Source organism: Pantherophis guttatus, chromosome 1 (genome assembly GCF_059756535.1).
Source record: "Pantherophis guttatus breed Tessera chromosome 1, ASM5975653v1, whole genome shotgun sequence".
Classification (NCBI taxonomy): Eukaryota; Metazoa; Chordata; class Lepidosauria; order Squamata; family Colubridae; genus Pantherophis; species Pantherophis guttatus.
Genome location: NC_142063.1, coordinates 44,156,020 through 44,182,247, shown reverse-complemented (window position 1 = coordinate 44,182,247; position 26,228 = coordinate 44,156,020). Strand labels below are relative to the sequence as shown.

At 39.2% G+C, this 26,228-nt stretch overlaps 1 protein-coding gene across 6 annotated transcripts in view; it reads left to right on the top strand.

Moving 5' to 3' along the window:
- Nucleotides 1–715: 715 nt before the first annotated feature.
- TUNAR (transmembrane neural differentiation associated intracellular calcium regulator) overlaps nucleotides 716–26,228 on the top strand; it is a 53,038-nt gene continuing 27,525 nt past the window's right edge. Inside the window, exons 1-2 of one of the 6 annotated variants that reach the window (XR_009621361.2) lie at nucleotides 716–1,342; nucleotides 11,844–13,529. Coding sequence is in view for 4 of the 6 variants with exons in the window: in XM_060687332.2 (XP_060543315.1) it covers nucleotides 13,491–13,529 (39 nt within the window). In the remaining 2 variants the exon portion in view is untranslated. Of the gene's footprint in view, nucleotides 1,343–10,688; nucleotides 13,530–26,228 lie in introns of those variants that run through there. The other 5 variants (XM_060687332.2, XM_060687331.2, XM_060687328.2 and 2 more) reach the window with 5 other exon arrangements.

Sequence of the window (26,228 nt, the reverse complement as noted above, 5' to 3'; positions counted from 1 at the left end):
CTCCTCCTCCTCCTCTCTTCTACACAGAATGAAATAGTAGTCTTGGGTAAAGGATCCCAAAGGATGGGGGGGGATCAGTCTCTACATCTTTCTCTCTAGGCCCCTCTTCCATTTAATTTTGATAAAGGGCAACGCTATGTTCAATCTGGCCTCTCTTCCCTGTTGCTGCCCTCTGATATTGCAGAGGCCAATGTTGAAGTAAGGCTTAGCAACCAGTTTGATTGCAATCCCCCTTCCAGGCCAGCCCTGTGGCCAAAAAGGTTGTTAGCTTTACCAATTAGAAGGCGGTAGTGCAAACAATCTCTATGAGAGAGAGAGAGAGAGAGAGAGAGAGAGAGAGAGAGAGAGAGAGAGAGAGAGAGAGAGAGAGAGAGAGAACCACACCATTTTATCAGAAATCATAGATATTAATTATCCTTTCATTTGATATTTCAAAAGGTCTTCTCATGAATTTAAACTTTGATGTTTACCAGTCTAATTATTTTAATCATTTCATCTCAGGGTAAGCCCTGTAGATATCAGTGTGTATTGAAACACCGAGAAAGGATATAACTCACAGACTAATCTTGGTCTTTTTTCACTGAAACTGTGAGGCTTAAACAAGCCAAATGAAAACATGTTGTTGTATAAGCTTATCCGATTCAACCGATTCTTTTCCCTACAAGACTGTATTTCAACCGTTTTGTTTTGTTTTAAATCCCCCCCTCCCCGAGGAGTGTAATTCAAGGCAATCACAAGATGCTCAACCTCTCCCGCTGTTTCTTCTGCTGCTACTTGTTCCTTTTTGTTGTTATTCTGAATTGAATCTCCACACAGCCATGTGTATCTTTGCCTGCTTTCTTGCCTTATTCAAAGCCAGGGGCTGCCTTCCAGTTTGATGAATACCAACTGTTTGATTTGGGAAATGCCCATGCCTGTGAGAGCATTTTGCATCTCTGAAGAGTTCAGATTCATTTGCTCCTCTTCCTTCTTTTTCCAGGCAGGCAACGAGAGAAGCTGTATAAATAGCCAAGTCTGTGCTACCTCCAGTTTGAGATAATCCAAGCATTTCAGAAGCGAGGCATACAGCAGGGAGAGCATCGAGCAGTTTCCAAAATGAAAGATGATGTATATTTCAGACTCAATCTCCTGAGCAATCTTGGGAAGCTTGGATGGATTACAATAATACTTCAGCAAGGCTACTGATATCCATAAAGAGCTGTCACTAACCAAGCGGGATAAGAGCTGGAGAGAATGTTATTCTTTCCACATCAGATTAATTTGAAGAGCTGATATCCTGGAGAGGATAAGACCTGAACATTCTGATGGATTAAACTTTTAAAACGCTTTGTTAGTGGAATGGGTGAGTGTTAAGGCTTCTTTTAATTTGCAAGAGGAAAATGGCATGATAGTAATTCTTAACAATCCACTATTATAACATTTTGGCAATTATTTCAGAACAGATTACTGTTGCCAGAGTGGTACTTTTTTTTTTGCTGTTATATTTTAGCCATGCTTAAAATCATCTATGCAAGCAAGGGTGTTATTAAGCTGGATAAGTTTGGATGCTAGGATATAAATGCTGAAATAAATCTTACTTGATGTACCTGTTTTTAGGTAAAAATACATGGGCTGGGCTTCATGATTCCAAAATGTATATTTTCATTTTCTTTCTCAACCTTTGTTATACCAAAGCTTTTACGTCACTGGGTTTTCACACAAATCAGAATTCCATTCATTTCAACATTCCATTATTTTGGAAGTTGACTAGGGGAATAGAAGCCCCAGATTAAAATGAAGTTTGTGAATGGGGTTTATAGTTAATCTGTGCTACTTGATTCATTTCCGAAACTACTGAAAGACTAAGGGTCCATACTTTAAGGGATCATACTTTTAAATAAAAAGATCATTAGATTTTTTTTTTGTTAATGAAGATTTTTTTAAACACACACACACATATTGCTTTTAAAAGGTTGTATATACTTTAGTTTTGATTATGAGAGCTATTTTCAATATAAAAAAGAATATTTGTATTTTAATTCAATTTTCATTCAGTACCTTTTGTCATAAAATTATTATAAAACAAAGTTACTATAGGCTTAAGATACCATTTTAAGACTGACTTCAGAGGAATGGCTAATAAGTAAGAGGCAATGTTGAAGATAAATATTAACTGTATGTTTATAAAACAGAAAACTATATTTGTTTATAGAAAGCAATATTTTTTAAATTAGCTTATATTTTAGTTATGAAACCTTATGAAATCTGAACACCAGCCTACCAACAGAGGCAAATTATAACTGAAATCTATGATTAGCTATATGCTTAATTAATAGCAGACACAATATTACATTTTCTCCATTGGATAATGATTTAGCACCTCTGTTCATGCATGTTTACAGCTCAAAAGTAACCCATGAGCAGTCAAAGAAAAGAGGTGAGATGTTAAAACATAAATATTTAAAAGAATTTAGAATGATACAGAGAAATAAGAATCTAGAAGTGAAAGAGTGTCTTTGTTTGTAAAGAGCAAATAAACAAGAAATATATAATATTGCTCTTTATCAATAAAAAACTGCAATATGAGAGTTCTGCAGGAATTTATTCAATATTAGTTCTTTTTCCTAATAGATTCTGTTGGACTGTAAGCAAAATATAGCATAACTAATTAAATAAAAAAAATCTGAAAATGAAATTTGTTTAGTCCTCTCAATTTTCTAATGCATGTTGAACTCGAATCACATTTCCCTGGAAGTAAATCCATAAACAACTAGTGGAACATACTTATTTGTTTTCAAGAGATGGTGCTTGAGGGAGTTGCATCACAGATCTGAGCATGTTTACACTGGCATACTCAGTGTGCTTTGGCTTACAACTTTAGCATCCTTTCTGCAAACAGTATTAAGCGAATTAATACATGTGAGTTTATTAAAAATAGGGTTTAAAATTTAACTGAAAATGAAAATAGTTTCATAGAAAAGACAAACCATTTAATGTTATTAATGAGAGTGGGAGCTTTAAAAGTAACCTTTAAAATTTAGCTTTCCACTTCTACTTCTAATGTTTAGTCAAATAATTCCAAGTATCGAGATTATCTGCATTGAAAGTCTAAGTAATATTATTTAGGATTATAAAGGGGGATCCAAAATATTTATCTCACAATCTCAGTTTTTACAGTAATTTCTGATTTTGGATGGGGGTGGGGCACTATATAAACTGATTTCTCAATTTGAAGCATAATTTCCTTTTTATTTTCTTGGAGGCTGATTCAATGCAGAAAAAAATGGCCCCAATTCTTTACAAAACGTTTCATCTGTACAAATTGTGGTGCACGGAAGCAGATTTTCCTCTTTATAATATCAAAGCAATAATGCTTACTAATGCAAACAAGTGATAACAGACTCTTATAATACTAATTCAGTATAATGTTGTTTTTACTTTAGTAAACTGATATAATTTTCTCTTTGCTTTTTCCTTGAGGTATATGTGTTAAGGTCAAATTTAATATGTGGCATTTATGTAACAAATATAACTATTAATTTGCTGAAGTTATTAGAAGACGTTCATCTTTTCAAAGTGTAAAACTGGCTTAAGTTTAAAAGAATTTGAGGCAAATAATCACTCTTGAGATTTAGGAAATTCACACCCTGCATGTCATGTCTTTACATGATTATAGACAGGAGGATTATTGTTTCTGTCATGAGCTTCAGAAACAAAGAAAATACATCTGTCAAATTTAGAGATGATTTGATCCACTTTGGATGTTTCTATTTGGTAATCCTGCAAATTCAACTAGATTATTCCCGCAGTTTTGCATGTCCTTTTTGTTACAAATAAATGGATGATGACGACGACGACGACGATGATGATATTGATGATGATGATGATGATGATGATGATGATGATACCACCATTTGGGTGAATGCTGTGATTCCATTTCAGCCCTATAACATAGTCCTTTCCTCTGCCCATAAAGCGGACTACCATTAGTAAAGGAAAGTTTTGTGCATGTGGCAGGAAAGAGGGGATATAGCAGAAGACTTGGAAAACCTCTAATGGAAATGAAGGAAATGAGCATTTTAAAACTAAACTGATGAAAATATCACTTTTGTTTGTTTTGCCTCTGAGAGGCTGCTATATAAAATGTAAATAGAGACACCTCTCACTTCTGCAAGGAATTTTTGAGCACACTTTTTGTTTTGGTTGCTGCTTTAGGTAGCTGATTGCAAATGTGCCGTAGATTTTAGCTAGGCAGATTAAGGAATCATTAGTTTAGGACACATCCCTTCACTCTGAAACCTCACCTGCAAATTTTAGGATATGATCTGAAGCCCATTTCCTGGCGATGTAGGAGATCTGACAGCAGAAGCCATCTGCTTCCCTTGACTGTTACAGAATAGTCCATCATAGGAAGAACAGCTATTCAGTAAAAATTAAGTACAGTTATATGGATATAAGGCCTGAACTAGATTGTTTTATGATGCCAGAGGAATGGGATTAATCTATTTTTTTTTTTTAAAAATGATTTATATGCCGCCCTTCTCCGGAGACTCAGGGCGGCTTACAATGCATTAAGCAATAGCCTTCATACTTTTGTATATTTATACAAAGTCAGCTTATTTCCCCCACAAACTGGGTCCTCATTTAACCTACCTTAGAAAGGATGGAAGGCTGAGTCAACCTTGAGCCTGGTGAGATTCGAACTTACAGTAATTGCAGACAGTGGTGTTAATCACAATGCTATCAGTCTGCTGAGCCACCAGGCCCGTGCCATCAAGCCCGTGCATTTCCCCATGCATCAGTTCTAAATGGAAGCTCTGATACTAAAAATTGCTATTTATTGCTCGAAAGGAAACTAGAGGCATCATGTTAATTTTTTAATGACTTTTCCCTATTTTAGGTAAATAGCAACTCTTTTGAAGGAATGAATTAGATCCAGCCATGGAAGACTAGTTTCACCAATAAACAAGTGGAGGCAATCAGCTTGTGTGTATAAAAAAAAGTGCTAGAGGAAAAAACTGCAAGACATTCAGCTTTCCTTCTGTCCTTTAGTTACAAGGATGTTGCCTTATTAGGATAGTGAAGATATCTGGGATAATGTTGAACCAAGATTCAACTGTCAGTCAAATCAGTTTTTGTATACAGAATGGAAGAGATAGCTCCATTTTGATACTCACATTGGAAGCATCTCTTACATTAGCCATGAATTCACACAATATGAACTACACTGGCTAAGATCATTATTTTGCTTTTAAAAACTTTATTTTAGTTTTTAAAAACTTGCTTTTAAAAACTTTATTTTAGTTTTTAAAAACTTGATTAAAATCTTGATTTTAAAAAAAACTGGCCTCACCATTATCACTATTTTTACTCACACTGACTCACAAAGCAGTAGAATAGTGTCCAAACCCAGTTACATATCCAGATGTAATTTTAATGGTAATTTAACATCCCAGCTCACCGCTGAGGGAGCATTCCAGGTCAGAAACAGGTTTAGTCATAAGTAGTACAGACAATGTGTTGAAACATTGCAGAAATAGAATGAAATACAAATCAGCAGAACCTGGATTGGTTGGTGAGCTGAAGGAGATATGCAGAGAAAACTCTCAAAATTTCAGGTGCTTTTACAAGTAATTTATCTGCAGGATCCTGAAACAATTTTAAATGTGGTGGTTCAGTAAATGTCATTAAAACACAGTTGATTTAGATGATAAATAAAAATTAAATAGGTCAGAACCGCTTTGCAAATATTTCAGTTCAATCTACTCATCTGTCAATTGCAGTAAAACATATAGAATTATTTGCTTTTTCCATAGTTTATATTACTTTATAATATAATATATTATATTTTCAAAGTTTATATTATAGTATAACAGATGGCTTGAGAGTGGAATTTCACAAATGATACTGTATATCAGTAACTTTCTTCAAAAATTGCTGGTGTATTCAAGTTCTCTCTAGAGCCAATCTCCTTTTTCCTATATTTTTGGGAGACTGAGCTAAACTTTTTTTCAATAAAGCAGCCATTGAACTGTATAGGACATTACAACGTTAACTTGCTGAAAAGTACATAGGGTATATACATTTCCTATAGATAGTAATTTTTAAACTATGGAGTAACTTTCTAGCTTCTTGGAAAATTATGCTGCCCAGAGTTGGTTGTTAGTTGGTTTGACTTTAATTAGAAAATTATAGAAATGTTAAGATAATGAAAGAAATATTCTTGTCCATTGGTATTATATTCCAGCTTTAATTTAATGTTGAATATTTTAATCATTTATTCACATTGTATTTCACCCAGAAATACAGTATAATGGATACAGTGACATTTTTAACTAGTGTTTTCTTGCTGGCAATTATAGCCATTGGAAGTGCTAAAGCTAATGAGGGCCCAAAGTCTGCTTTGCCATTTCTCAGAAGTTTTCTTTCTTTCTTTCTTTTTTTGGAAAAGTCCCTTTTTTGGGGCCTTATTTTCAAAGCAGATCAGAAATTCTTTTTCTTTTACTAATATTTTAGCTTATTTTACCATGCTATTGCAGTTCCACATTATTCTGCTACTATATAGCTTCTCTGGCTGTCCTCGGTACTCAGCCTGGAAAAAAATTCCAAGAGGAATTCCTTTAGAAAAAAATTATTTAAGATTTCACTGAATTGGGAGAAGGCGGGGAGGATGCAAATTGCTGGAGAGATTATTATATAATGAAAGACATGCCATTCAGACCCAAGCATTGAAGTAAGTCCAAGATCACTCTCCACTGTGAAAATTTCAAGAGCAAAGGCCTTTTAATTAAACTGAGTGAGATCTGATAGGGGGAAATGCAGGATTTATTTATTTTTTTTGTCTAGTACTAGAAAAATCTCTTTCTACTTTATGGCGTAATCATCTGCAAACTTCTTTGCTTCTTCTTCTTCTAGAATCCTTTCTCAGCTTTTTTTTTTTTTCACTTCAGACTTGCATTTGATTTTCTTCTCATAAATCTATTCTGCTGAAGTAGCACCTACTTTGGATAATTCATATATACTTATCAATGTAAAGTATTTTGTGATCAATCCTTTTTGAAAATAGGCAGGAATGCTCATCAGAGAGGATTTCAATGCAAATTTTAGCTGAATGCATACCTGGCAGCAAATCTGGTTCCATTGCTTCATCATCAGTGAAGAACAAATATGACTCTCTCATATTTTATTTCCAAGTCCTCAAATTTATTATTGTGGGCTAATTTTTTTTCTCATTAAAAACAATATTTCTCTTCCTTGATTCATCTAGCTGGTTTTCTTTTTATTTTATTTTTTTTAAAAAAACCTATCACTTAATTCTCAATTGCAATAAAATCTGTCATCTGGAGCAAGTTTTCTGCTTGTTCTACAAAGTTTAGTTTTTAGAATAGAAGAATAGAATAGAATTTTTTATTGGCCAAGTGTGATTGAACACGCAAGGAATTTGTCTTGGTGCATATGCTCTCAGTGTACATAAAAGAAAAGATACGTTCATCAAGAATCATAAGGTATAACACTTAATGATAGTCATAGAGTACAAATGATACAAGCAACAAAATTACAGTCATACAGTCATAAGTGGAAGGCGATGGGTGGTGGGAACGATGAGAAGATATTAAATATTAAAGAAAGAATCTCAGTTAAGCCAACAAGTCTTTCTTTAATATTTTGAAAAATTGGCCTATGTTTTGATGATTTGCTGTTATCAGTTCTAGGAGGCATGGACATAACCAATAACACAATGAAGAATCTTATAATAGGAAACAATCATATAAGTTGCCAAATCCATCCTTTTGTTCAATAAAAGAATCTACTAAATCATCCCCAGCTGCCATTTGAAAACCTCTAAATAGGATATCCATCACATAACAAAATGATTGTCAGGAAATTCTTTTTAATGTTCGGCCTTTCTTTTAAATTTAATCTATTGATCCTTTACCCTAGAAAAATAGTTTTCCTCTTTCCTGTACCAATCATTTAGGTCATTAAACTGAGGACATCTCCCGCTTTGCTCTTCTTTTTAACCAAACATGCACAATTCTGTTGATGATTCTTCATAGGACTTCTGCTCTGATTATTCTAATTCTCTAAATCTGCTCCAGTTTTTTTTCCTTTTAAACCGTGGTCCCAAGAACTGAACACAATACTTCAAGTGCAACTGAGGTACCCTGTTTCCCCTAAAATAAGACATCCCCTGATAATAAGCCCAATTGGGCTTTTGAGCGCATGCACTAAAATAACACACACACATACCCTGAAAATAAGCCCTACCCAGAAGTATTTAAATGCATGCGCAACCGGTCCCCACCATTTCCTCTGGTTAGGGTTAGGGAGACAGAGCTGGAAATCAGGCAAGACGGCAAGAGGAGCCCCGTCTTGCCCTACGTGCCCCAAAATAATAATAATAAAAATAAGGTCAAGCACTTATTTCGGGGTTCAAAAAAATATAAGAGAGTCTTATTTTCGGGAAAACACGGTACCAAATTTTTGCTCATATACTGCTAATGGTCCACTGGGATGTCTATATTCTTTTAATCTACTCATGCCAAACCTGAACCTGTGCATTTGATTTTCCCAGCCATGATATAGCTCTTTATATTTGTTATAGTTAAACATCATCCTGTGGTATTTGGACTGTCTGTCAATGTCATTTTGAATTATGCTTTGATTCGCTAAGATGTTAGACAACCTCCTTAGTTTAGTGCCAATTTAACACAAATTTCACTCCATTCAGTAAGTCATTTATAAAAATCAGAATTGATTTAACCGCACAGAAGAATTTCTTAAAAGAAGGCATCAAAATTTTGGTATAAATATGGAGACTAATATCTAAACAACACAGTCTAGATGGTGGGGAAATGGTTAATTGAACTGATTAGAATTAAAAGGCTGGCTGAATAATTGTCTGAAAGGAAAATTTTAGAAGAAATGTGCTTGGTTCTGGATGAATCTCTATTTTCTCCTGAAATATCTGATTCACAATTTGAAGATAAAGATTGGTCTGATTTTAAAAGTCTAAGAGATGCCATGGTATAAAACCATTTCCAATTTTTTGAGACTGGCTCTTCAGTTATAACCACACTTGACGACAGAGATAGCCTGGAGATATTTATTCTGCACAGTGATGATAATTCAATTCTTTGTGCAATATTAGATAATTCCCATACACTGTATATGGGGCTATTTTTGAAAGCTTTAAAACACAGCAATGTCTTTCAAGAAGTTTTATGTGATTCTGAAAAATGATGCTGTTGCATTGAAATATTGCAAAAGGGCTACATTTGTACCCTTCTGTGCTTCAAAGCACCTTTTTGGGGACACAAATACAAAGCAACTCACAAATCCCATTGATTATTTTCATTTATATCCTGTCCTTTTCGATGAGAACCCAATATTTCCTAAAGGGGTTTTCCCTTCATTTTATCTCCACTGTCTCAACCCCAAGAGAGGCCTTGAGCTTAGAGACAGGTTGCAGCTCTGTTTTTGAATAAAAAATTGTCACATTTGTGAGAAGGTATTTAGATACTCTTTTATATACTGCAGCGTGTGGTATTTTTACAAACACAGATTCTGAGTCAGGGATACAGAGTGTGGGGGTAAGCTGAGAAGTTATTTTTATAAAGGACTGCAAAGTAGGCAGTCAAATTCAATCTATAAAAAAAAGAAACATCTTGAATTGAAATTAAGACTGCAATATGTGGATGAAAACAAAACTGGATTACTCCCCCAATCTCTCCTCCCCCCCCCCATACTATATAAGACTCTGGCTAAAATAGAACAGCAGAAATGTAGAAAATGCAGAAAACATTTTGCTGAAACATCAGTTCTGAGTGGAAGGCTAAAGGATGCTTACTGTCAGTGTTTCCCAATAGAATTGGCTCCAGTTTGTCAGTGAGGACCCTGGACAAAATGCCTCCTTTGATTGGTTCCTAAGATTGTGAGACCTGTTGGCTTGCCTGGCAACCAGAATATTAAAACACTGTCACGAAGCAGCACTGCAGTCTTTTCCCTGGAAAGCCTGCAGGTGCCATTTTAATTACCTTCCAAAGCATTGTGGGAAAATAAATGTTCCTCCCCCAAAGATTCATTGAAGGAGAGTCATTAAAACAGTGACTTAAAATTGCTTGGGGCAAAGGAAGTGTCAGCTTGTTTATTATTATAAATAAATAAAACTATTTTTCAGGGTTCTAGGAATTGTCACCTTTACACTATTGGAGATTGAAGTGTTCTGCAATGTGGGAATGTTCCTGAAAGTATGGGAATATGATCTCATGAATAATTACTGAGGCAGGATTTATGAGTATAACAAGTTATTTATTTGAGGGAACACATTATAGGCAAAGTCCAGAGCCTAGATAACTACTTCTTATCAGGAAGAAAATCGAAGTCCATGTACTCCATTTGCTTAAGAAGTAAGGTAAAAAGAAGTGACCATGGATTAACAATCTGCTAGACCAGGGATGTCAAACGCAAGGCCCGGGGGCCAGATCCGGCCCACAGGGTGCTTAGATCCGGCCCATGGGGCCACCCTGGAAACAATGAAGGATCGGCCCCCGGTGCCTCTGCCAGTGATAACGGGCTCCCAAGTTCCATTTTTTGCTGTGATGGCCTCCTGCAACTTCTGCCAGTGAAAATGGAACTCAGGAAGGCTGCATGTGGCCCTTCCAAGCTCCATTTTTACTGGCAGAGGGTTGCAGGAGGCCATTGCAGCCAAAAACGGAGCTCAGGAGCCCGTTATCGCTGGCAGAGTGCTCAAGCCACCACAGGCACCAATATGAGTGATGTTGAGCTGGCCACACCCACCCTGGCCATGCCCTCCCCCCCCAAGATCAAACACAACCCTGATGCGGCCCTCAATGAAATCGAGTTTGACATCCCCGTACTAGACAAAGAACAGACAGTGATAAAAGGAACAAAGGGTAAATACTTAACTCTGAATATACTTTCTACTTCCCCCTTGTATTTAGAAGGATACAAGATACTGAAGTATCAATGTCATTGGCTCAATGCCTCATCATATCCAAGATTTCCCAAGATTATACAATTCAGTTTCCATAAATCTCAGATAGTAGCTAGTTTAAGTTCACAACAAGGCACAGAACATTCTAAATTCATATGTAATTGAGGGAGATGTGTGACAAATGCTAATTACTGAGCTTTTCAGCTTAGTCTGCCATACAAATACGGCACAAGAGTCCAGATACACCAGATGAAAGTATGGTTGAACAGAAAAAAGGGCAATTGCAAGCAGAAAGCAATCTAAAGGTCAAGTGTCAGTGAATTATACAAGCAATGAGGAAGGGGGGAAAAAAGTCCTATACATCCCCAACTACAGGCTTTATATCAGAGATTCTAAACAACCACAGTAATGTTAGGCAATACTCATTTAGGTAAAGCATGGGTCCTGTTCTATCTAAAAGTAAGTTCTTCTATTATCTTTTATCAAGGAAATGGCTTCATAATGAAATATGAGCCACAATTAAAAGTTTCAGACGAAGTATATCCAACCTACAACTAATATTAGTAGTTTTTCTTTACTTTTTTAAGAGGACATTTCTTAACATTTTAAATGATCCATTTCTGCAGAGAACAGCAGGCTCCATTTTTGATGACAGGAACAATTTAATCATTAGAGGTTGAGATCTTCCCCCTGTAATTGTAATCCTGACCCAGTTTACCATTTAAATAATGGGTTGCTATTGACAAATGCCGTAGTGAGTTACAGAGGGGAATGCACATTTCTATGCTTAAAATGCACACTATGTATTTGCCTTTGCAAATTTTATACTGTGTCCCATCCCCCCTGCCCCCCCCCCCCATCCATCTGCACATGTTTTCTGAAATTCTTGTGTTGCTGGCTAATTTAGAATTTGCAGGATGGATACCAAGGCTGAAGAACATTAAAGGAAGTGCCAGGATCGAAACAAACAGCTTCATGGTTATTGAAATTGTCCCAACCCACTTACAGTACCAGCACAGTACCAGTCTCCCACAATGAGCCCAAGTGGTAGGCCTCAAAATTTGACTGATGAAGGGGTTGATTTCACTGGGCAAGTTTTATAATCCTGCAACCTCTTTCTCCCCCTCTAAACCTTGTTTAATTTAGACATCAAAAAGAGAAGGTTATATATTAATGAGAATTAAGTATCTAGTAGGCACTGGACACTTGGTACAATAAAAGAGGGGACAACAGTTACAGGATCTGGGACTGGAACAAAAAAAATGTTATTTCACAATTTGAGAGAATAAATAGGAAGAATTAGTTTGATTAAGCAGCCTCAAAATGCAGGTTAATCACAAGATACCAAACCTACATCTATAAGGATGGGGTTCTAACTGTAAAATTAGAATCAGCTATATGGAAACTGATGAATACTGAAGAACTTGAGTTGAATGGCAGCAGCCTTACTATTTGCCTAACCTCACAAGGGCTTCTTAGCTGGGCCTACTGCAGGAATAATTAGATGCAAGGGGATTGGGTATGCATGTATTAAGTTATATGAATGTCAAAATTCTTTTATTCTTAAAACAGGCACAGAGATATACAAACACCAGGCAGAAAGGGGATTAACATTAATACATCTTTACAGTTGAAGATCAGAGAAAGAAGCCTCACTTATACATTTGGCATCTTCCTCTTCTTAGTGATATTCTGACTGTGGTGAAATTAATTGTTCAGCAACCACAATCAGTTAACAAGCTCTACAGAAAGATCTGGGAAAGTCAACGTTACTAGTAATGGGAACAGAGCAGCTCAAAGAATCCGCCCATCCCCAGATGTCCTTCCCCCCACTCCTATTTTTGACACCTAACCCTTTTGAAATCAGAATTAGAACCTCATCTAAGGCGGTTGCGATACATGAATTGTAGTCTTTTTTCTCTTTCAAGGAAGATTTTACTGAGCATTATGCCTCTTTTCTCCAGCTGCTTTCCAATACCAATATACAATTTTGACTGCCTAAGCAAGGGCAAGTTTAGAAGTATCTTTCCTTTTCTTTGTTGATGGCTGGGAGAATATTCATTGGTGATACAAAACTGAATTGTATTTGCACAATGTGTGCCAAGTGGGAATTGTGAATGTTTGTTCATTACAAAATAATTGCCTCTCTGCAGGTAAAATGGATAAAATTGGATTGCTCAGAGTATGAAAATAGAATGCCTCTTTACTTTTCAGAGAGCTGACAGTGCCTCAATATACATTACTAAGATCCTTTTTCTCTCTTACCTTTTCTCCCCCCCTCCCCCCTTCCCCATCTTTATCTGTTTCTCTTGGAGTCTCTCTGATGCCAGCAGAGGAATGAAGAACTTCTCCAGGCTGATGAGAAATGGCATTGCAAAGCTGGAGGAAATATTCCTCCCACTGACTGAAGTAGGATGCACGCTAAGGCTTTGACTACTGGTGAAAGATTGAAGGCTAGAGAAAACCTGCCCATTTGGCAGAGAAAGATGAGCTGGATAATCTTCACGCCTTCCAAAGGGAATTTAGTTTCTATGCTGAGTTTAATTGCTGTGGCATGCTGGCAGATTTTCTCCTCCTGATGCACTACTGCATGGTAAGGCCTGGTTCCTTCCTCACACAGAATGCTGTTTGGGATACACCAATTGTTGTCTTTGTTATTGTTTCCATTTTAATTCTAAAACACATGTAAAATGCTCTTCCTTCCATTATTCTTCTGGTGGGTATCAATGTTTACCATTATCAATCAAATGTTTATGACACTGATTTTAAAGTAGTTTCAGGGTGGTGTTTTGTAGTAGTTTGAGATTTCAGGTGATGAGTTTGTGACCCTACTATGCATTTATCTGTGAGTTGCTCATTGATTTCAATTAAGTCTATAAATGAAAAACGGGGCACAGAATGTTTTTTTTTTTAAGTCTGCTGTCAGTCTAGCATGGTGCTTTCAAAATAGTCTTCTGATAGTCTCACTCTCCTGCATATAATAAATGATATGCCCACAAATACCCTGTGAATAGGAAAATATAGATAATTAGATAAAAACTGATCTAAAACTATAATAAAGTTACTTATTATTTAGGTAGCAAGATATAACGAAATGTTTGACTCTGTAGGTGTGGAGAAGGAAAGGATGATTGGATTTTTAAAAATTCAAGGCTAATTAACCACCATCCTCACTCATTTTGATCTCATGCATACCCGTGACTACACAACGGAAGGAATGTCTGAACCATCAATCACACAGATGTTCTTTTCCAGCAATTCCCACATTTGCACCATAAGTTTCTTATAACAGAAATCACATAGCATCTTCAAAAGTTTCTGAAAAAGTTGTATTTTCACTACATGTTCCTCTGTTCAGTATGGTACATGTTTAAAGAGTCACAATGAAGCAAAAGTAACTGTGACCTGTTCTGTAGTAAAATATGAACTTTACACCTTTTTCTCACAGCTGAGAAAAGTGTAAGACTTTTCTTACCTAGTACTAGAATGTTACGCAAAGCTACAAAGAGGCTGAATCCCACAGAAATTAGATAAATTTGTTTGGAGTCAAACTGAAGGTTTCCTTTTGATAAAGAAACATATCTTATCCTTTGGGAGACGACTTTGGGTCTTTGTATATTTTTGAATTAGCAAACATTGTCGACTAGATTAGTCAGATAAAAGGATGGTCAGAATATAACTTTACATAAGAAAATATATGTGTGAATCATTCTTTAATTAAAAAGACCTAGGTGAAAGATTTCATAAACATATTTTCCTGATAATACTAAAGGACAGGTGTTGAGAGGCATTTCATTTCTGCCACTTTTTAAAGGAATTTCAAATGTTATCCTAAGCTTGATTCAGAGGATCCATGTTAGTCAGTATGATTGACTGATTGATTGATTGATTGATTATGCACCATCAAGTTGTTTTCAACTCCTACCAACCACACAGATAGATTTTCTTTTCTTTTCTTTTTTTTAATTTGATTTATATGCCGCCCTTCTCCAGAGACTCAGGGCGGTTTACAATGTGCTCAGCAATAGCCTTCATCCTTTTGTATATTTATACAAAGTCAGCTTATTGCCCCCACAACTGGGTCCTCAATTTACCTACCTTAGAAAGGATGGAAGGCTGAGTCAACCTTGAGCCTTGGCGAGATTCAAACCTGCAGTAATTGCAGGCAGCTGGTCTTAATAACCAGCTTAATAACAGGGTGCCTTAGACCACCGTACTACCAAGGCTCTTTTCTCAATCTGGTCTTTCAAGTCTCCAAAAAGTGCATTCATCATCACTGTAACAAAGTCTCTCTACCTTTTGGGTGGTAGCCTTCTTCTCTTTCCTTCTGCTTTTCCCATTGTTAGAGCCTTTGTCAAAGAGCTTGCCTTCAGATAATGCAGGATAAATTAATCCTGGTCATTAGTATTATTTACTAATATTAATGAGGAACTACTAATATTAATGGGGAACTACAATGTAAGCACAAGAGAGAAAGGCAGGAAGTTAAAACTGCAGTGTCCTTGATGCTCTCTGAGCTCTTTTCTCACAGACGTTTCATTACCAAACTAGCACTGATCTTACCCAATTTGGTAATGAAATGTCTGCAAGAAAACAACCAAGCTCAGAGAACACCAAAGACCCCATAGTTCAACCTTGAACTTCAAATATATTCTTCTTTTGGTAAGTTGAAAACTTTTGAAATCCCTGAGTTCTACTCTCATTTGAAACTCTGAAAAAGCATAGCCTATGAATAAGGTCAGAAAAGTGTTTATTTGGCAAAATTAAATTCTAGATTGTTTAAAGGATGGAGGAAAAAAACTGAACAGATGACATTGAACAAGAGACATGAACACTATAGACTTATATAAGAGACAAATTGCGAAGATATAAAACTTCAATCAGAAAGTAGAGTCTGGGTTAACAAATTGCAATGGTTGTACTTGTGTGAAATGCTCTTTAAAAATACTACATGGTGGCCTGGTGTGAATAAGATACTAAGACAACGGCTAGATTTACCACAACACATACAACCACAAGCTAAGCCAACCCATATTTTTTCCAGGAAAGGTTAAGGTTAAGGTTTATTAAATTTGTATACCGCCCTTCTCCCGAAGGACTCAGGGCGGTGAACAGCCAAGATTAAAATACATGCAATATAAAAATTAAAATAAATTAAAACAGAATTAAATCAAATTGGCTTCCCAAAATTTAAAACCCTTTACCCATAAAATAACCCATTAAAATTTTAAGCCAGCCCGGCTTGCTGAAATAGGAAGGTCTTCAAAGCTCGATGGAAAGTATGGAGGTCCGGGATCAGTCATATTCCTGGGGGTAGCTCGTTCCAGAGGGCAGGTGCCCCCACAGAGAAGGCTCTCCCCCTGGGGGTCGTCAGTCGACATTGCTTCACCGACGGCACCCTGAGGAGACCCTCTCTGTGGGAGCTGAGAGGTGGTCCCGTAGAAGGTGGTCTTGTAAGCCCTAAACCCGGGCCCTAAGCCATGGAGTGCTTTAAAGATGAGAACCAATACCTTGAAGCGCATCCGGAAGACCACCAGGAGCCAGTGCAGCTCGCGCAGGAGAGGTGTTACATGGGAGCGCCATGTCGCCCCCATAATTACTCGCACGGCTGCATTCTGGACCAGTTGGAGCCTCCGGGTGCTCCTCAAGGGGAGCCCCATGTAGAGAGCATTGCAGTAGTCCAGGTGAGAGGTGACAAGGGTGTGAGTGACCGTGCATAAGGAGTCCCGATCCAGAAAGGGACGCAACTGGCATATCAGGTGAACCTGATAGAAAGCCCCCCTGGCCACGGCCGTCATATTCTCTTCTAAAGACAGCCGTGCATCCAGGAGGACGCCCAAGTTACGAGCCCTCTCCGTGGGGGCCAATGACTCACCCCAATAGCCAGCGATGGCACCAGCTGGCTATATCGGGACACCGGCAGCCACAGCCACTTGGTCTTGGAGGGGTTTTGTTGGAGCCTGTTCCTGATCCAGACCCGCACAGCCTCCAGGCACCGCGACATCACTTCAAGGGCATCGTTGGGGTGGTCTGGGGTGGAGATGTACAGCTGAGTGTCATCAGCATACAGATGGCACCGCACCCCAAATCCATGGATGATCTCACCCAGCGGCTTCACATAAATGTTGAACAGGAGAGGCGAGAGGACCGACCCTTGTGGCACCCCACAAACAAGGTGCCTCGAGGTCGACCTCTGCCCCCCAGCCAACACGGACTGCGACCGGTCAGAGAGATAAGAGAAGAACCACCGTAGAACGGTGCCTCCCACTCCCAACCCCTCCAGCCGGCGCAGCATGATACCATGGTCGATGGTATCAAAAGCCGCTGAGAGATCTAATAGGACCAGGACAGAGGAACATCCCCTGTCCCGAGCCCTCCAGAGATCATCGACCAACATGACCAATGCCGTTTCCGTGCTGTACCCAGGCCTGAAGCCGGACTGGAATGGATCCAGATAGACAGTTTCATCCAGGTACTGTGGGAGCTGTCGTGCAACCACACTCTCGACAACCTTCATCACAAAGCGAAGGTTGGAGACAGGACGATAATTTGCCAAAACAGCCAGATCCAGAGAAGGCTTCTTGAGGAGGGGCCTCACCACCGCCTCTTTCAAGGCGGGAGGTAAGAAGCCCTCACTCAAAGAAGCATTTATAATCCTCTGGAGCCAGCCTCGTGTAACCTCCCAGGTAGCCAGCACCAGCCAGGAGGGACATGGGTCCAATAAACATGTGGTTGCGTTCAACCTCCCCAGCATCCTGTCCATGTCCTCGGGAGTCACAGGATCAAACTCCTCCCAGATAACAGTCTCAAGACCTGCCTCAGACACCTCGCCTGAACCCACCCAGTCAGAGTCCAAGCCGTCCCGAATTTGAGTGATTTTATCGTGCAGATAATACGCAAAATCCTCAGCACATCCTTGCAAGGGGTCTTCCCGCAATCCCAGATGGAGAAGGGAGCGGGTCACCCTAAACAGGGCGGCTAGGTGATTATCTGCCGACGCGATAAGAGCAGAAAAGTAGTTACACTTCGCCACTTTTATCGCCATTAAGTAGGTCTTGATATAAGATGTCACTAGTGCTCGGTCAGATCCAGAATGACTAGCCCTCCAACTACTCACTAGGCATCTTTTCCGGCGCTTCATCTCCCTCAGCTCCTTGGAGAACCAAGGAGCTGGGCTGATTCGGCGCCGGGTCAGAGGCCGCAAAGGCACGACCTGATCTAAAGCACCAGCGGCCACCCTATCCCAGACGGCCACCAGGTCTTCCGTCGAGTCGTGAGCCAGAGTCTCAGGGAATGGCCCAAGCTCCATTTGGAAAGACAGTCCTTGAATCAGATTTCATAACAGTACTGTAAAATACTGTATTTTTGTTCTAGAAAAGCTGCACTGATCCATGTTTCAGGATTTAGGACTTCAAAAGGAAGTCCAAAAAGTGTTGGGGGGGGGAATCTCCTGTATATTCCTACACATCAGTGGTGGGATTCAAAAAAATTTACTACCGGTTCTGTGGTGTGGCTTGCTGGGCATGGCAGGGGAAGGATACTGTAAAATCTCCATTCCCTCCCCACCCCAGGGCAAGGATACTCCATTCCCTTCCTGCTCCAGGGGAAGGATACTGTAAAATCTCAATTTTCTCCTGATCAGCTGGGACTCGGGAGGCAGAGAATAGATGGGGGCAGGGCCAGTCAGAGATGGTATTTGTTGTCGTCCGCCAGCAGCCTGTGGAGCTGGCAGCAGAGTCGGACAGCGATGAGGCTGAGGAAGAACATGGGCCAGTCCTGAAGGCTGGGGAAGGCCTGGATGAGGGCTCTGCGTCAGAGGCAGAGATGGGGCCAGGGCCCTCAGGGAGTGATGTGCGGACTTTGGAGCCTCCAGAGGCTGACAGTAGAGAAGCAGAGGAACAGGAGGAGCCTGTTCCTGTGCACATATGAGAAGAGCTGCCGGGAGGCAGGAGCAGCTAAAGCAGAGAGGATGACTCAGGAGTAGGGTCAAGAGATGATTGGCCCCTCCCATAAGGCTTAAAAGACCAGCAACGCCTCTTTGCCGGGAAACAACTGTTGAGAGAATTTCTTCTTGTTTGGCTGTAGTTATTTCTTCTGTTCCTGAACTGTTGCCAAGAAAACCTTTGGCAGTTTGCCTAATTATCCCAAGGTCAGAGATAAACTAAAGACTGGTGTTTTAAGGACTTTGTTTTCATTTCATTTAGAATACGCTGAGAATGAGTTAATTCTCAGCTGTTTTAATAAAATCTGTTTGTTTTTTTGAACTGTTTGCATTTAATATCAACTATGTGGGCCTGGGTCACAACAGTATTTACTGGTTCTCCGAACTACTCAAACTTTCTACCGGTTCTTCAAAACTGGTCAGAACCTGCTGAATACCACCTCTGACACACACACACACACACACACATATTCTGGCTGCCTCCCTTCCAGGGATGCCCTTTCTCCTTCAGTTTCCACCATACAGTATCTTCCCAGCATCACTTGACAGAAGGGAGAAGACTCCCTCCCAACTCTCACCATTTGGCCAGTGTTCACAAATGGGATCCCCAGAAGAAAAAAATACATCCAACCTCCTTGTAGGAAAAGCAAGCCTTTTAATGAAGGAGAAAAATAGCTGCAGAAGAGACAGACATCCTTTTCCATAACAAACCTTTCACAAGGTTGCCAAGAAGGGAGAGAAAAGGAACACATGTATGAGCATTTTCCTTGCATGCTGGGTGGGCTGGCAAGGACTGGAAAACAAGACAGCTGACACCAGGGATGCAAACAGTGCTCCCAAATAGGAACAGCAATGTTTGCTGTAGCGTCTGTCAATATATTCAGAGCTCAGGTGCAAGAGGTTCTGCCAAGAATTTTTTTTTTTTGTCATTTACAATCATTATCTGTTATAACCTCTTGCAGGAGGACTGACTTCAAAGCCTGGTGTGATTTAGTTGCCCCTGCAGCCAATCAGGGTTAGGAAGGAAGCTGTGTTCAGTGTCTACTAGGACTATGGCAATGAGCTCCATAACTGAGAGTCTGGCTTTTCCTGTTGCTGTTTCTCTCTAATTCGTTTCTGGGTAGTCAGGCAGAGCAGGTGGTGTAAGGCAAATGTGTTATTTGGACAGAGCTACCATATGGTATTTATGCAACACGGCAGATCTGCTGAAGGTCTTATAGCCCAATATAAATTTGCAGCCATTTAAAGTTGAATCTTTCCCTCCCTAACTTCAGAGCTGAATGGTTTAGACATAAACCTGACATAATCTTACCAATTTACATGTTTCATGTCAACATATGGCCTGGTGGCTCAGCAGACTGATAGCATTGTGATTAACACCAGATGTCTGCAATTACTGTAAGTTCAAATCTCATCAGGTTCAAGGTTGACTCAGCCTTCCATCCTTTCTAAGGTAGGTAAATTGAGGACCCAGTTTGTGGGGGCAATAAGCTGACTTTGTATAAATATACAGAAGTATGAAGGCTATTGCTTAACGCATTGTTAGCCGCCCTGAGTCTCTGGAGAAGGGCGGCATATAAATCAAATTTTAAAAAAAACATATCAAGTTGGTCAATGCACTGAGTGTCCTCCAGCTAAATCTTCTAGCACAACCAGCAAGGAGCAGAACAACTAGGGAGGAGTCTCCAAAGTTCCCATCCACAACAGAACTCATAAAGATATCACACTCAGCACCCTAGTAAACCAAAGTGATGATCTGGCTCCACCAGAAATAAAAGGGCATTTAAGGCTGATAATATCAAGTACCCAATCTATTTCAATAATGTCTCATTCAGCTCCACAGTCTTCAGATCACCAATTCCATCTGGTTAAAATACTAAACTCAGCGTGTGTTCCACTACATGCTGATGCCAGGAACCAGCTGGGGTAGATCTATAATTAATCACTGTAGGCAGGAAATTCTGAGCCAGCTCTGACAAGGCAACCTCAGTGTGAACACTAAAATCCCCCAGGCGAAGATGGGTAATTTATACCATCCTGAGATTAATCTAACTAGCTCAGGAGACAGCTAGCCAGCAGAGTGGACAATATGATAACTATATACCTTCTCTAACCTAGGAACTTCCTGGACAATAGCACGCATTCAAAATTTTGGAATGTATTGAGTAGAACATCTAGTTAGTGAAATTTATCTAATCTAATCTATTAATTAGAGCATTTAGTAAGTGGAATTTCTATGTGCCAGGGCTCTCATCTCTCTTTGCCTTCCAGTTTTAAGATTTTATTTTATTTTATTACTTTATTTGATTCTTTTTTATTAGTTTTATTGTTTTAAATGAGGTTTTATATTCTGTAAGCCGCCCAGAGTCTCCATGTGCGAATAGGCAACAATATAAATTCCATAAACAAATAAATACTATTCCATAGTGATTTACAGCCCTCTCTAAGCGTCAGCATATTGCCCCCCAACAATCTGGATCTTCATTTTACCAACCTCAGAAGGATGGAAGGCTGAGTCAACCTTAAGTCGGTCAGAATCGAACTGCTGGGAGTTGGCAAAATTAGGCTGCAATAGTATATTCTAACCACTGTGTTATCACGGCTCAGTTTATGGTTGATCTGGCATTGAATAGGTTGGAAGAGCCATTTTGGTTATCATCTTAACTCCCTTGGTTAGAAAGGAAGTAAGACCAGACAGCTTTCTGTCCTGCTTTCTCTACAATGACTGGTTGCAGCCTCCTATCTTATCTCCCCCTGTCCTTTATTACTTCAACACTCTTTTCCAGACACTTTTCCATTCCTTACTGTTCCTTAACTTCTGATACTTCTCTTAATAGTAAGTTCCAATAAAAGCAGCAGCCCAATTTCCTCTATCAAAAAGTGTACCTATTTGTGATATACATACACCTGAATATTCAGAAATAGAATACAATGAATGCTTTAAGAACTGAAGCCTCTCTAAGGAGCTCTTGAAAAGTAGCCCCCTTTGATGTCATTCAGGGCAATATTCTTTAAAATCAAAACTCCATAAGCTTGGCTAGACAATCCATGTCTCATTGAGTCATTGTTAGAGTTATTTCCTTATTTAAATAGAGAAACAGAATGACCACATGTGGGCAAAAAAGCAGTGGTAATGGGAATACCTTCTGACTTCCTGCCAGATTTCCCATTGAGTTTCCTTGTGGGAAGCTGGCAGGAAGCATCAGAAATCTTCCTTCCTTCCTTCCTTCCTTCCTTCCTTCCTTCCTTCCTTCCTTCCTTCCTTCCTTCCTTCCTTCCTCCCTCCCTTCCTTCCTTCCTTCCTTCCTTCCTCCCTCCCTCCCTCCCTTCCTTCCTTCCTCCCTCCCTCCCTCCTTCCTTCCTTCCCTTCCTTCCCTTCCCTTCCCTTCCCTTCCTCCCACCCACCCACCCTTCCTTTTTTCCTTCTTCCTTTCATTTCTTCCTCACTGGTTCTCCCTCTTCCTTCCTCTCTCCCTCCCTTTCTGTTCATTCCTGTTCCATCCCCATCCTCCTTCCTCCTTTTCTTTCCTCCCTCCTCCTGCCTTTCTTCCCTGCCTCCTTTACTCCTTCACACTGTGTCTCCCTCCACCTTCATTCATTATTTCCTTTCTCCCTCTCTTCCTATTATTCTGACTTTTCCTTCTTTCTGGCCTTCCTGCCTTTCTCTCAGTCCTTAAAATTCCTGTCAGCTTCCCCATTTACTTTAATTGTGGGAAGTTTGCTGGGAGAAAATCAGTAGGAAAGCCAGCAAAAAAAGCATCAGGTTCAAGTCCAGAAGGCAGATAAGTATCTGCTGCTGGGTGGGGGATATGAATTAGGAAAGGGATATGGGGCTGTGTGATAAGTGTCACATGGTTTGAGAAGGAAGTGTGAATGTTCCTAAGAGATGCCAAACAGGTCAATGAGAGCTTCCTTCTTGGCAAGCAGAGGTTGGGAAAGATACCTGGGAGTGCTTGGGAGTGCACAAGAGGTACCTTGCAGTTCAGGGACAGCACAGTGTGTGGGGGGGGGGGATTGAGCATAGATTGAGAAGGGTGTATGGGGATGCCTAAGGGAAGTCACAAAGGTCATGAAAGACACAAAAGAAGGGGACGGCTGTGGAGAGTGTGTGGGAGTGCACATGACATGCTGCATGGGTCAGGGAAGGTGCATGTGTATGACGCAGATCAGGGGAGCCTACAGGGAGCAACATTGGCTGAGAAGAGTATGTGGGGCTGCCTCCCTCCTTACTTCCACCCTTCCTATTCCTCCTTCTCTATTCCTTCCTTTCCTTTCCCTTCCTTTCCTTTCCAAGCAGGCAGGTAAACGGCTATTGCTGGGTGGGGGAAGGGAGAAAGAGATTGTGAGAGTGGCTGGGAAATGCAATATTCAAAATGAGCATCATGTGGTGGCAGCACCAACGGCAAGCCAAGTGCAGCAGAGCTAATAGCACTAAAGCAGCCACAACTTTCCCAAATTTCATTCCCTTGGAAGTCATGGGTCCTGGATTTGGGACACATTCTGGAAGTTAGCCCACTTGAGGTACCTTGGTTCAAAATTTGTTGCCCTGCAATGCACTGTTTTTAACCCGGTTAAAGATCATAACAATGAGATTCTTAGTAGCATACAGATGACGTTTTGAGCCAAGTCAAAGGAGAAGACAGTGCTCTGTGGAACACAGGAGTATGTTGGGACTGCATGCAAACATTCAGAAGTGCAATATTCTGAGAGTGTCCTCAGTAGGGTGGTCCCTCACACTCTACTTAAGTGAAATGGTTCTCTTCTTTTCAAGCTCTGTGGAATCTAGTGGGGATGGAATCAAGACCATGCTTGGGCTTTGCACAGATCTAGTCAATGAAGTAAGAAGGTTTAATATAGCAGGTTAGGCTGCTTCACAATAGAGATCCTTCTCTTCCAACAGTAAATAATACTGTATATTTTAGGACACACAGAAACATAAATATGGATGCAGTTTTTCATGCTCCTCTGAAGGTTTTCTTAGAATATAGAGTACACACGTAAATAATTGGCATGTGTCATTAGCATTAGCAACCATGCAGATCACGAAGAAAGTCAAACAAGCTCGTTTAACTTTATATATGATAAGTTATATATGATAAGTTCTTAGATGGGAGACTACTAGGAAATCTCTGTGTTTTGTGCCAGACTGGAAAATTAAAAATAAAATCCCACAGGAAGTTTGTGATCAGCTATTTCTGTGCTACAGCCAGGAAAACTGCATACTATCAGGATATTTTCTTTCTTTTTAAAAAAAATGCTTTTTATTGACAAGATTAACAATATTAAAAGTTAATAAAAACTGAAATCAGACAGAGAAAAGAAAATAGAAAGGAAAAATAAAAAGTGCAAAAAAGGAAAGAAAAAAAAAGGAACAGAAAAGAAAATATATGTAAAAATAAGAATATTTTTAAAAATGACTCCTGATCCTCCTTGCAACAAGTATAGTCAAATTTAATATTTCCAGACTCCTTCTAAGTTTATATGCATAATTCATTTCTTCCCATAATTCCTCCATCCATTCACAAATCCAAAAACTGCTGTGACTTCTGTCCAAGTATTGGCAAAAAATCCATGAAGGATTTTCAGAATTTTATAGAGGTATTTCATATTTAAAGTCTGATCTGTTTTTAACAAACCTGGGATGGCTACTAGTTATAACTTGATTTGTTTCTAAATGTTCACAGGTCTTTTTTCTAATAATTTTTTTCCTCTATCTTCCCAGGTGTATTAGGCTAATTGGTCTGTAGTTTCCTGGGTCTGGTTCCCCCCCTCCTTTTTTTTTTTTTGTTTTTTTGTTTTTTTGGAAGATGGGAACCACATCAGCTCTTTTCCAATCCTCTGGCAGTTCCCAGGTGCTCCAGGACTTTTACAGATATGGTACAATGGTTCTGAGATAACATCTGCCAGCTCTTTCAGCACTCTGAGATGTAATCCATCAGGTCCTGGTGATTTATATCCATCAAGATCAGGCAGATGTTTTCTTACCATTTTCTTGATTATTTTAATTTTTATTTCTAGTCTGTCTTTTACAGTTATGTTTTTGGTAGGTTGGGCTATAGTTTCTTTTTCTATGAAGACTGCTGCAAAGGATGAGTTAAGCAGCTCTGCTTTCTCTCTACTGCCTGTTACTACCTTGCCATCTTTTCTCTTTAGTGGACCGACTGTTTTCTTGACTTTTTTCTTCTTAGTTATATGCTGAAAGAAACTTTTATTATCTTTGTTCATTCTGAGCCTTTGCTTTCCTGACTTCATGTCAGGAAATGTTCAACGAATCATCTCTTTCTTAATAGTCTGTTGTTGGATTTATGGTCCAACAAATATATTTTATTATTTAGTTATTTCAAAAATCTTAGCAAAAGCACTAATATTCCAAATTCTTCTGACCCCTTGATTTGTTTAAAATCTTTTAAATTAAATTCTTAATTTAGCTTTTTGCCATTTATTATATTCTTTAAATGTTTTAAGTTGTTAAGTTTTGTTCTATTTAGGATGACTTTTTTTTTTCACCAGGTAGTTTTTCAGAATTCTTTCTTGGAAGATCTCTTTTAACATTTTTTAAAAAGTGTTTAGAAAGTAATGTTGGACAAACCTGGTATCCTTAAAGGCTTTGCCATCAGTGAGAGTTTGGTGGCTTCCCTTGTCTCCCATGGACCAATCAGTTTCCTTATGAAGAGTTGCACTCTGAAACACAAAGAGGGCAATCTCTTATCCTTTCCTTAAATGAAGAGGTTCCCTTGGACCAGGCTTGATACTTAAGTCAGTGACGAGATAATATTTGTAGCTCAAGCCAGAAATGAAGAGTCCTTGGTGCTCTCCAAGCTTAGTTGTTTTCTTGAAGATGTTTCATTACCCAAACTGGGTAACATCACCATCAATATCATGATCATGTTATCTAGTTTGGGTAATGAAATGTATGAAGAAAAACAGCCAAGCTCAAAGAGCACCAAGGACCCCTTGATATTTCAGTCTTAGTTGTGTTGTCCTCTTCACTTCTTTTAGCTCACCATGCTCACCCAGATCTTGATGGAACTATGAATTCTGAATTGTACCAGAAAATTCTACAAAAAGAAGTTGTTTGTGAACTAAAACACAAGAGAAAGTGAGTCATGAAGCATGATAATGCAAAAAAGCAACCAAAGAATGTTAAACTGGTAGAAAGTCAATGTTTTAGAATGGTCTAGTCAAAACCCTGACCTTCATTCTATAGAGATGTTATGGAAAGAGAGTTCATGTAAGGAAGCCCACCAACATTCCTGAACTGAGGCTGTTCTGTAAGGAGGAATGTGCTAAAATTCTTTCAAGCTGATTCATGACTGATGAACAGTTAACAGAAATGTTTAACTGTAGTTA